General features: G+C 61.3%; 1 protein-coding gene across 4 annotated transcripts in view; it reads left to right on the forward strand.

Annotated features, from left to right (window-relative positions):
• Positions 1–12172, forward strand: part of FRMD5 (FERM domain containing 5) — a 115910-nt gene that overhangs the window by 88208 nt on the left and 15530 nt on the right. For all 4 annotated transcript variants that reach the window (XM_075506502.1, XM_075506504.1, XM_075506503.1 and 1 more), the window contains exons 3-5: positions 3867–3909; positions 4454–4532; positions 11247–11344. In XM_075506502.1, coding sequence (XP_075362617.1) covers positions 3867–3909; positions 4454–4532; positions 11247–11344 — 220 coding nt within the window. The remainder of the gene's footprint in view (positions 1–3866; positions 3910–4453; positions 4533–11246; positions 11345–12172) is intronic.

The following is a 12172-nucleotide window of genomic DNA, read 5'->3' on the forward strand; positions in this document are numbered from 1 at the left end:
CCAGCACCCGTCCCTGCAGAGTCCCGCTGCGTCCCCGGGCAGCTGCAGCGGGTCCGGGCGCAGGGCGGCACAGCCTCTGGTGGGGGCAGAGCCCCGCGGGTGCGTCCCGTGTGCCGTGGTCCCGGCGAGCCGGATTTCCACGCAGCAGTTGTGTGAGCGAGTCCTGCCATTTCTTCAGGGTTAACCGTCCACGCTTCTTTTAAAACACGTGCGGAACGCAGGCTCTGCACAATCACGCGTTAAATCGCTGCTTGCCCTTAGAGCGCTTGAGGTTTGTGAATGAGACGCGCTGTGGACGCGCTCGCAGGCGCAGCTATGAACACCAGTCTGGTGTTGCACTTCCTGCTGGTCGATACAAGGCACCGTAACAAACGGCTTCTGCTCCCCAAGGCACCTTCTGTGGGCTCTGTTACAGGGAGCAGCCGCTGCCGAGCAAGGAGCTGGGCCCCGCGTCGCTGCCGGCAGCCGGGGAGCTGCTCCCTCGCTGCTGCCCGCAGTGGGACAGGGCCGGTCGGAGCCCCTCGCCCCCCCTTTGCCCTTCCAGGGGCACCCACCGACACTCACGTGGCTTATCTCGCCCGGAGCAGAAGCCTCTTCTTCCTCATCCTTCCCCCCTTGCTAAGCTGGAGCCATCAGGGCGTGTGAGATGCTGCTGCCTCTCGCGGGGTCTCCGGACCGTCACCCCCCCGCATCCCCTCTGCCCCCCGACTTGTGTTTCCTGGGCTCTCTTCCCTCCCGACTTCTCCAGCCTTCTCCCAGATCTGCCTCCCGGCCGTCGCCGTCACGCTGGCGCACGACCCGCTGGCTGGGTTTGCGGTGCCCGTGGAGCGGTGGCTCCTCGGCGCTGGAGAGCCGCGTTTTTGCGCGTGATGCTGGCGGAGCGTTAGCTGCCGCTCCGCTTCGGTCGGCTCTTTGTTTCCCTGCTTTTTGGTGAATCGCCTCTTTAATCGCCCTGTGCATAATGCATTACTATGCATCGTTTCTGTCGGCACGGTCGGCGGAGAGCGCAGCTGAAATCTGCGCTCCCTCCGCACGGCGCTCTGGAAAACCCCTCGGCACCGTCGCTGCGCGGAGGCGGATTGGGGTTTTTTCTTGGAGCGTCTTCTCTTGCAGCAAACGAGCGGGCAGATGGAGAACGCAGGGCCCGTATCGTGTCCGAGCTGGTGCGAGGAGAGGACGTTTCTCTGCTGTCACGTGTGGTGGTGTCCGGGGCCGGATCCTGCCCGCCGCTTCTCCCGTGCTCTGGGTGCAAAGTCCAAAGCCAGCGGGCAGCGGCTGCCGGCAGCAGCGAGGGAACCCCCCTGGGAGAGGGGTACCGAGGCAGAGCTGGCACGCTCGGCGATGCCGAGGACGCTCCTTTTACCGGTGCTTTGCTTCTCCTGGGAATATTCCGATTCGGTTCAGGCCAGAAGGGCTGAGGCAAGAGCCATCGCTCAGCTTTGAGCAGCGTCCCAGGACGGGAGTGCTCGGGGGGGGGGGGGGGGGGAGACCCCTCCGCAGGGGACCCGGCCTCAGCCCTGCAGCTCGTGGACACTGTGGCTGCCAAAGAGCTGCCCGGGTTTAGCGTTTCCTCGGCTGAAAGCGCTGCATTTAAACCTGCGATGAGCTAAGCTGTCGCTTCAGTCCGCTATTTCTGATGCACAAGTCAATGTTCCTCGCTGGAGGTGTGCCCTGCCGCGTGCCTGACCGGCAGCCTGGGCTGCGGAGGGGCCGGGGGGTGCACGGCGAGCGGGCCCGACTCTGCTCCTGCCCGGGGCCGGGCTGGGAGCCGCGGCCCTCGTGGGATGTGGGAGAGGCGGCCGCGGCCCGCGGCACCTCCGGGCACGGCCGCGGCTCCTGCCGGGAGGGCACGGGGCGGTCACTGAACACCTCTTGATTTTTAAGCGTGGCCGTGAGGAGCCTGCGCGCTGCCCTGGGGCTGCTACCAGTGAGAGCACGGGGCCGCGGACAGCAGAGATGCTGAAAAGTGAAGAAAAAGAGAGAAAAAAATCCTCCCTCCTTGCCCGTCGTTTCCCAGCACTCTGGGTCAGAGGATGCCGATGCCGGCACTCAAACCGTTTCAGCCCGGTCCAAAAGACAACGCTGCTTCTTCCCGGCGTGGTGGGGACCGTCGTGACCTGGAGGTTCCCTTGGTCCTGCGGCGGGTTCCTGGGACCGGGGCAGGCGTTTCCCGCAGGACCCCTCCGTGATGTTCCCCATCCCCAACGCCGCTGTCGGAGCACCGGGACCCCTCGCTGCCAGCGGCCGTCGGATCCCACGGGGCTGCCCCACGCCCCCGGGCTTCCCAAAGCCTCGTGCCCAAGGGGCTGCGTCTGCACGGTCACAGGAGTCGCCAACGCGAGGGACCAGACCCCCGGTACCTGGGCATGCCGTGGCCCCCTCGGCCCATGCCGCTGGTTTTTGCGGTGCTGCCAGCAGCCCCTCTGCGTCGGGTGCCAAACGCCCCCCAGAAACGCCCGCGTGAAACCCAGCCCAGTTTGTGCAGCCGCACGGAGCCACCGCTCACTGGCTTTGTCTCAGCGGGGGACGTGAATGTTTAGAGTTTTCTATGGCAATCCCAAATCTCAGCGATATATCTTCGTAGGTCTGTAATCCTTTGTGCTAACTAGCGTTTGCCTTAATTGTAGTCACTTTGCTTTGGTGTTTCGGAGTTCCCTCTTCCCAACGCACAAGCATCTGAAGCCGCTTCTTGACTGACAACGCTTTGTTTCCTAAATGTGCCTGCTCAAATGACATCAAATCAAAGCAGCAGCGATTGCAGAGACTTTGCTGCAGGCAGAGCTCGATGGTTGCTTTTTGATGGCACAGAAGTGTAATTTCCGAAACTCAGGCTTGAACTTAAACTTCCCGGTGTCGTTCTAGATCCCGGTTCCTGTCGGGATTGGGCTGGGTGATTTCAGCCGGTCGTTGCAGCCAGCGCCGCAGAGCCATGGCCCTCCCCGGCAGAACCGCGCTGCTGCGCGCTCCTGCCCGCCGGCACGGCCGGCCGCAGAGCCCGGGAGCTGCGCGTCCCCGCGGCTGCGGTGGGGGCCAGTGGGACGCCGGGCAGAGCCCCAGGGGAGCCCCGCGTTCCCCGGGGCCGCCAGCATGCAGGGAGGTGGATTTGTACCTTTTGCGTGCGGGCCCTCGACGTAGGCTTTAAAAATCAGATTTCAAAGCGGCCGGTCCACGCGCTTCAACGCCATCCCGTGCACACGTGCAACCGCGTGGCACCACAAAGTGATTTTAACAACGGGGGACCAGGTGCCTCAGCACAAAAACGTTCGCCTCCTGGCTGTGATGGCTTACTCAGCTGGCCGAGAGCACCGAGAGCGGGGGGCTGCGCCGGCTGAAGAAGGATGCCTTGCCGTGTAACTTGGCCACGTTGTTGTCGCTGATAGAAAGCCGCACGTGACCTTGGGGACAGCGTGCCTTGTTGAGCAAGGGAAGATGCCTCCCGGCAAGCCCCTGCTCTGCACGGCACCTCTCCTGGGGCCGGCGGAGGGTCCCTGCTGGGCGCTGAGCAAGCACGGCCGCTCGCCCCGGCGTCAGCGGAGCCCGGCTGTGCCGCTGCGTCGGCCCCGTGGGGCTGCCGAGAGGGGACCCGGAGGACCCGGCTTTCCCTGGGGCCGTGCAGGGAAAGCGACGTCGGACGGGGGACGCTGGGGCTGGGGTCCTGCTCAGGCCCTCCCTCGCTGCCGGGCGGGCGGGCAGGGGCTGCACCCCCTCCCACCTCTGCCGTGCAGCTCACGGGCTCTGCCACGGCATAGGCTTTTACTTCAAGCAGCGGGGGTTTTTTGTTTCTTTAATTTTGCCTGGAAGAGTGGATGTTATTAACTGGAAGTACTTGTTACCCAGTTGCTTTAATTACCTTCTTTTCCTTTCAGCATTGGCTGGAGTTTACCAAGTCGGTTGTGAAGCAGATGAGGGGTGAGTATCGCTGCGAGCAGCTGTCCCGGGCAGGCGGTGCATGCTCCCTTCATTTCAGATGGATTTCCGTCTGCTCCGGTCCTTCCCCTCTGGGGCTGATTCCCAGCACATCTCCCAGAAAAGGTGCCTTTTTGATTATCCACAAAGCCGTTCTGCTGGGTCAAAGTGGGATCACTCTCCACCGGTCCCACTGCAGTCGCAGCCGGCCATGCCCGCTGGCACGGGGCACCGGCACCGGAGACCAGGAGAGAAATGATGGGGATGAGCAAAGTGAGATTGGCCAGCGCCGGGGCTCGCCTGGCAAGCGGGGCGTGTGGCAAGCAGACGGTGCCGCGGGCTCTGCCCATGGCCACCGCAGTGGGGAACAGCCCCATGCCCATCTCCTCCTCCTTGCCGAGGGCAGCTGGGTGTGTTTGGGGGTAACGGGGAGGGCAGGCGAGACCCCCAGCGGTATCCGACCGTCTCCTCGAGCGGGGTTATTCGAGAGGACGAAGGGGACAAACCCTGTCGCTTGGTGACCACGGTATCGCCGTTCTCCCTGCAGCCCAGCCTCCCTTCACCATGTGCTTCCGCGTGAAGTTTTATCCCACGGACCCTGCCGCTCTGAAGGAGGAGATCACCAGGTAAGACGCCGGCACGCAGGGACTGGCCAGCGCCGCGCCGGCCGGCACCGGGCAGCGAGGGCTTGGCCAAGGCAGGAGCACACCCTGCCGAGCTTCGTTTTGTAGTCAAGGGAGAGCAACAGCCATTTAAATTTCCAAACGAACCAGGACGTTTCTGGGTTGTCGCAACTGTGGGGAAACGGCGTGGAAGCCCCCGCCTGCGCTTTGTTAGCGTGCGGAGCTGCCGCGCCGGCGGGGAGCACGAGCTGTGGGTCTGAACCCGCCGACTCGGTCTTTGGTTGCGGTCGGTTACAAAAACCCCGTTCCCAGGGCAAAGTGCTCCGAGCGCAGCACTGCTCACCGTGACGTCCGTCGCGGCTTCGGTACCATCCTGCCGTGCAGAACGGTTCCTGGGCTGCACCAGCCGCGTGCCCGTCCCTGCAGCTCTCCAAAATCCCTCCTTCCAGCTGGAACCCGCCGGTCCCGGTCAGCGCAGGGAGGTGGGTTCGAGCAGGAGCAGCAGTTCACCTCTGAGAGTCTGATTTCTGCTTCTGCTAATACTCTGGCCACTTCTGAATTAGCCGTTAGTGCCGCTGCCTGAGCGCGTCCTTAGCTCAGGGTGTCCTTACGTGTGCTTGGTCAGGAAGGGTCCGAGCGTCTCCAGTTCCCTTGACGTCCCCTGGAAGTAATTAGCCACATCCCTTTTACGTAAGGGGCATGAATGCTCCGGGAGAAATGGGTGATAAACTGCGATGCAGAAACTTGACAGCGCTTCTCTCGAGTTGCTATCTTTAGGGGCTCTTCATGCCGCTCTTCCTGCCAGAAGGAAGGACGTGAAGAGCACTCGTGGAGAAATTGCAGCAATTTTGGAAAACAAGCCGTGACTGTGGATCTCCGGGGCGCGACAGCCCAGGCTCCCTCCGCCTGCCGTGGCGTGGAGGGTCGGGCCTGTGCCTGAGGCAGCTGGGCTAGCACCTTTGCTAAAGGTTTCTGCATTTTTCCCCTGGAAAAATTTGCCATTTTTGCCATTATTGCTGCAAATAATTCTTAGTTGTCTTTACAAGCCTGGGGTTTGTTAGGGAGAAGTTAGTAAAAATGGCGTGGACCGGGTGGGGGCATGCTGGAGGGAGCGTGCCAAGGGCACGGAGCAGTGCCGTGGCAGGGGCAGCCCACCGGCCCGGGACCAGCGGTCACCGACCCCCAGGGCAGGACCTCTTGCTCCGCCGGCAGCTCGCCGCTGCGGTGCCTCCGCTGCTGCTACACCCGGCGCGGGGCGCAGGCTGCGTCGTTGCCCGCCGTGCGGTGGTGCAGGGGAGGAAGAAGCTCTTCAGCCTCGCCCGAGGGCTGGGTGGGCGACGCCAGCCTTGCTTTTGAGTTCCCAAACACGGCCGGCCTTGGGTACGCAGGCTTCGTTAAATTCTCAATAAAATTTGCTAGGGATATTTAAAAGTGCTGCGGGGAATTTTGCATTGTAAGACAAGGCGAGAGCGTGAAAGGCAGCGTGGCAGCGTGCCGCGGGACCGGGAGCGGACCTGGCCAGGGTTCGGCACAGGCGTGGCAGAGCGGGGAGAGCCCGGAGGGCTGACGGGGCGTCAGGCGCAGCAAGTGCCTCGTCCCCCGATTCCGCTAGAGAAGGAAAAGCGGGACCTGCCTTTAATCACCCTGCTGATGTCTCGGGCACCACGAAGCGCTTTCACCTCGGTGCGCTGTCCCCTGGGGCGTTAGGGACGAGGGCTGAGCCTGGCCCCTCCGCGTGCCCGTGGCAGCGAGACCCCAGACCCGGGTGGGGGTCTCTGCGAGGGGCGGTGGCAGCAGGGCCCGCCCTTGGGGCAGCGGTGGCACGCACCCTGCCCGTGCCCGGGTCTGTCGCGGCTCCCTGCCGGGCCGCCGTCACCTTTTAAAGCAAAGCTGGAAGCGAGTTCCTCGGCCGTGCTTAGATGTTTTCCAGATTTTCCTCAAAGCAGGGGTAAAGGCTCCCTGCTCCCCTCCCAGGTGGTGGGAGCATCCGGGCCCCTCTGCTCTCCGCTGGATTCTCGCCCAGGTCGAGAAGCTTTACATGAACCCATAACGCAGAGGGTGCAGAAGGGCAGATGGGTCAGCCCCGGGCTCGCCGAGACTCCCATCGCATCCCTGGCAGGGGCCGTTCGCCAGGGATGTAATTAGAGGAGACGTGGCGTGGATGAACCTCTGCAACTCGGTGTCCCCTGGGGTCTGTCCTGCGCTTGTCCCCGGGAGACGTCAGTGGTGGTACCCTGGGGGCTGCGAGGTGCCAGCCCTGCACCCAGGAGAGGGCTCGGCATTTGCCGTCGGGGTGTTTGGGCTGATCAGGGGACCGTCGCCTTTCGTGCAGCAGCTTCTGCTCGCCAGCCGTCCTCCTCCAACGTCGTGCGGAGACAAGGGACAGCTCATGCAGGGACCTGACCTCTCCTCTCCTCGAGCTCCAGAGACGGAGATGGATGTTGATCTCGCGCAGCGCCGGGTCTGCGTCTACCCCCGAACGGCTTCAGTTCCTCTTTATTCTCTGCTGTATTGTGGGGAAAAGTTGCTGCTTCTTAAATGCATCCAAGAACTTACAGTAAAAACCAGAGAGAAATAAATGATGAACAAGGGGCTGGCGACCTTCCTGCGACGCTAAAAGGTCCCCGCCCAGCTCCCGCCGGCTGAAGGCGGCAGGTTTTGGTGCGGAGCGCTCGGCTGCACCGCAGACCTCTCACCGTCTCGGACTGCTGCCACCAAAAGCTCCGGAGCGTCCGACACGTCGGTACCGTGGCTGGCGGCCGCCCTGGCACGGCACAGCGGCTGCCCGGGGAGGGACCAGGAGCGGGAGGGCAGAGGGGGCCCGGCCGGGCGCTGGGACGGCGGCGGCAGCGTCTGCTGCTCCCTTCTGCCGGGCTGCGCTTTGCCGTCCTGATTTTCAGACTATTTGGCTGGTTTTCCCTGGCTTCAAAGCTTGTTTGTACCTTAGAAAGTCGGTCGGCTCGCTCCTGGCGCGTGGGCATCTGCAGACCGCTAAGAAAAGCATCGAATCGATTCAAAGGATCCAAAAGCATTTTGGGGCTAAAAAGTGCTGGCTGCTGAGCCCCTGGAGCTGGGCCAGCGCGAGGGGAGCCGGCTGATTCTCACAACAAGGTCTAGGAGGGAAACGCTTCACTTCCCTCCTGCTTTTAGGCGTTTGCACGTGTCCTTGTGTAACGTCCAGGCCAGGGAGATGATCGGGAGAAGCAACGTGCGAAGAAATGACTGCAGAAATGCTTTTTCTGACTACGCCCTGGATCTAGGTTTGGGGTGTGCAAGGGTGCAAAACTCGTAGGGGGCCATCTGCCACAATGCGGGTAAGGGCTCCAGACTAAGCCAGGGAGCTGCGTCCGTGAGCAAAGGGTCTGGGCGTGGGGAGAAGCCACTGGTGTTTGGGGGGGGGCTGCAGTGCTCCCCTCGTCCGACCTCGGCTTTTACCTGCGAGGTACCTTAGTCCGAGGCAGGAGATCGTCAGTCCTGCAGAAGGAAGCCCCCTGCTTACTTGTAAAAACCAGGGAGAAAAGTAGCACAAGCTCCTCTTGATCTCTTCAGAGCAGGCTGTAAACGCCGCGGACAGTCAGCCGCCGCGCGTTGCAGGACCCCCGGCGTCTCGGCCCCGGGTACCCTCAAACGGTGCGAGCGTCCCTCGTCACGCGCGCAGCGGCTCGGTCGCGGCAGCCTGAGGCCACGCAGCCCCGACTGCGCAGCCGGGCCCCGCGCTGGGCTGCCCTCTCTCCGTCTGCCGGGGGGACGATGCTCTGCTGCCATTAAATATTCCCCACGAATAGCTGGGGTCCGTGCTAAGCACGTCGAGAATTAAGCAGGCTTACTGATAGAGCTAAATATATTCCAGGATTTAATTCTTGGGATTTTCAGTCTATTTCTGCAGGCAGCAAATGAGAGAGGGTGTCTGGGCTTCTGCAGCCTGTTATGCAGTGTGTTTAGAATATACCTGGGCTCAGCTTTTTACTTCGAGTTTGCATTGATAAACTCTCTGCACTTTTGTTGGGCAGATCAGTTTGAAGTAGAGGATGGTGAGGTGTTCCAAAAACTCTTCTGGAGTTTGGTTTCCCCATGATAATGGACAAAACTAATGAAAGCTTTGCTTGTCTTTCCCAGAAGGACCCAAAAACCAGAACTAAAAACCCCCCTTAAGACGTTGTTTGGAAGCCCGAGAAAGTTTCTGTTCTTCGGGTCTGACCGTAGAGGGGAGGTGCAGACTAGGGTGAAAGGGATGTCGAGAGCCCTGCGCGCCCTCGCTGGCCCTGTTCAAAAGCGTCTTTGTGTCCAGAAGGCCCGTCGGGCTGCTGCCGCCGCACGTGCGCTGTCACCAGCTCTCACGGGGATGAGCGATCTGGTTTTTTGTACAGGCGCGTTTCAGGGGACCCACAGAAGTGCCCAGGAACCGTTTCACACGGGTCCATCTCCTTGTTTTGCTTAAGAGGCATTTATTTAGTTTGCAGAGTCTACATTTACTCCCAGTAAGTGCAATGCGTGCAGCCATCAGGCCTTAATTTAAATGTGCAACGGCCAAAGACAGCGTCTCTGAGTAATGACGGCTATTATGTGGGCGTTAAGCTGTGCATACAATATGTTAATTGTATTTCTTTTCTTTAATCAGAGATTAGCAAAGGTCTGCAGTAGTCGAGCACGGTCGGGAGAATTGAAACGCAGGTCACAGATTTACCCTTGCCAAGGGTGGGAGCTGGACCCGAAGGGCATCGGGGATGGAGCCAGCCCGGGAGCTCGCCGGTTCAAGCGCAGAAATATTTCCCACCTTTAACGTCCTTTTCCAAGGCAGCCTCATCCCACAGCCCGGCAGCTGCTCTTTCCAGGGGAGACTTCCCTTTCCAGGGGAGATTTCCCTTTCCAGGGGAGATTTCCGAGGTGTAGGCAAGGCTTTGCAAAACCTTGGTTTGCAGGTACCTGTTTGGTACCTGCTGAATGCTCTTGGTTGTAAAACCAGCTCAGACCCACAGACTTCCCCCGCTTAGAGGGAACAGGGGGGTTCTGTTGGGGGTGCGAGCGGGGCTGGGGGGATCAGCGGGGTTAAACCCGTTTGATTATGCATTTTTGGTGAGGTCGATGCTAGGTGCTGGGGAAGGGCCGGAGCAGCGAAGGTCTCGTGCTGGGCGAGGGTGCCGGCGGCGCTCGCCAGCCGAGCCTGGGGTCTCCGTGCGGGCTGGCCCACGCGGGCGCGCTCGGGCGGCAGCAGGGCTCGTCACCCTGAGCGCCGGGAGCCCTGGCCGCCTGCCGCTGCTTCCGAGGTGATGGGGGGCACTGGGAGCAGAAGACCGCGTTCTCCGTCCCACGAATGAAGCATTAGCCCGGCTTCAGGACCGCAGCCGCCTCCGGCCCCTTTTGTGCCCTGCAGCTGATGTGAGTGGGGAGCTCTGCAGCCTGGCTGGGGTCCAGGTCTGACGGTGTCCCCCGGGTGTCCCCCGGGTCCCCTGCGCCCCAGGACGGGCCCCCCGAGCGGGTGGGCTGCCCCTGCTCGCCGCCGTTCGAGGCGTGCCTGCAGCTGCAGCCGAAACCTGGACTTAAAACTCGCTTTTCCCTGGACCAAGTACATATTACTATCTGGATTTCTCTGTAATATATTTGATCTGTGAAAAGTAGTGGCTTATCTCATCATAAATACGGATTTGGGAAACGAAGCATGACTGAGAGATTGCAGAGTACAAGTCTGATTATTTAAACGCATTTCTGATCACTCCAATTTCCATTTTGCTCCTTCACTCTATCACTTATATTTTACCATCAAAAGGTTTTCCCGAACACATTGCCACATGACTCAGCCCAAACTGTTACTTAGGTTTAAATTTATTCAAATATGTAATTTTCCAGCTGAGTTTATCTTTTCACTGAGGTTTGGTGCACGGAGATAGAGATGGGCGAGCACAAGAGGTGGCTCGCCCGAGACGACGTAGCGTTGATCGTTGGCGAGCACGGAGGAGGGAAGCGAGTGCGTACGCAGAGACCTGGAAGGATGCAGAAAACTGGGAGAGGAGGAAACCGCGTTACGTGGAGGCTGAGCAGCCGGGCAAGGACGCAGGACTGGGAAGCGCAACAGCCGCTGGTGGGCTCGGGAGCACGAGACCCCTTCAGAGCACCGTCCCCGGGACCTCAGCCCCCAGTGACCTCGTGATGGGCCGGGGCGGTCGCGGTTGCGTTCGGGCACTGCTGCCCAAAACAGGGTGTAACGCCGCGGGGACTCCGGGGGCTGGCAGGCGGGAGGGACCAGCACCTCCTTGCCTGTGAGCTTCCTCCTCGGTGCGTTTTCCCGGTGGGAACGCTCACACGAGTACCTCCGTGCCTGCGGGAGCTCTTTGTCTCTGCCAGCAGCTCTGCCCTGCTGCGAGCGGCCGTGCTGGAGGGGAGCCGGCTGCTGCAGGGCGTTGGTGGAGACCTCCGTCAGCCCTCGAGGCCGGGTGCCAGCCCCGAGCAGGCACCCTGTCCCTGCGGGCTGGAGCGGGGCTGGGGCGGGTAGATCTGAGCCCTGGCCGCGGAACTGCCCGGTGGCTACGGAACTGCCCGGTGGTTACGGAACTGCCCGGTGGTTAGCACTTGTTCGTTCCCAGCAAGCGTAACGTCTTGTAAATGGGCTGCTCCGAGAGAAGTGTTAGTGCAAGTGTCTCGTGGCAGATATTCCACATCTAAATTGCCTGTTTAGGTAATTTAAACTTTGCTTAATAAATGGACTCTCTCTTCTGTCCTCAGGTATTTAGTCTTCCTGCAGATCAAAAGGGATCTCTACCACGGCCGTCTCCTCTGCAAGACTTCAGATGCTGCTTTGTTGGCCGCCTATATCCTTCAAGGTAATGCTTTTTGACAAGATAAATTTGCTTTTCCTGCTAAGTACCGGTTACATTATTTCACTTACAACAGATCACTGCACCTAGCATACAGATGTCATCCCGCCGGCGCGGGGCTCGTGCTTCAAGACCGCTTGTGCCGTGCGGTGCCGGGCTAGAGGAGGGTGAGGATGGAAGCCGGGGTCTCACCCGCAGCAGCAGCACTGCGCTGCCGTCTTCTCCCTGAGCTGTCCCACCTGTATTCAGGGCAGCAACGTCCCCGTGAGCGTCCCCTCGGCTAACCCAGCCCGCGTCTCCTAGCTCGGTGCTTGTCCAGACGCAGAAGCAGCCCTGCGGCAAAGCGCTTCTCTTTCCGGGGCTGTGCAGGGCCCGCGGTGCTCTGGCAAGCGCCCGCGGTTTGCAGCCGCAAAGCGGGCTCCAGAGCTAACTGCGGTTTTGCCGATTGCTAGGACGGATGAAGATGGCCTTGGGTAAGCTCCTTGCTTGCCGCCGAGCGCCTCGGCAAAGAAAGTGCCTTTGTCAGCAAGCTGCAGAGGCGCTGGCGGAGTTCAGAGCAGGAGGTGGGAAAACCTCTGAAAACCTCCTGCCTGCGCTGCCCTCCTGCCTGTTTTCCTGCCGGCGCGGCTCTGCCCGCTCTTGCCTCCGCTGCCCCGGCGCTGCGAGCATGGCGTCCGCTCGGCGTGGCGCAACGCCCGCGTGCTCGGCGGGGATCGTCAGGCTCTTTGGAAGAGCCGGGTGGCACTGGCATGGTGGAAAAGCACGTTGACGTGCCGTTAGCACCGCGGCGCCGGGCGTGCGAGTGGCCTTCCCCACCCAAGGGTGCTCGGCTCG

The sequence above is a fragment of the Mycteria americana genome, chromosome 6 (assembly GCF_035582795.1).
Source record: "Mycteria americana isolate JAX WOST 10 ecotype Jacksonville Zoo and Gardens chromosome 6, USCA_MyAme_1.0, whole genome shotgun sequence".
In the NCBI taxonomy this organism is placed as follows: domain Eukaryota; kingdom Metazoa; phylum Chordata; class Aves; order Ciconiiformes; family Ciconiidae; genus Mycteria; species Mycteria americana.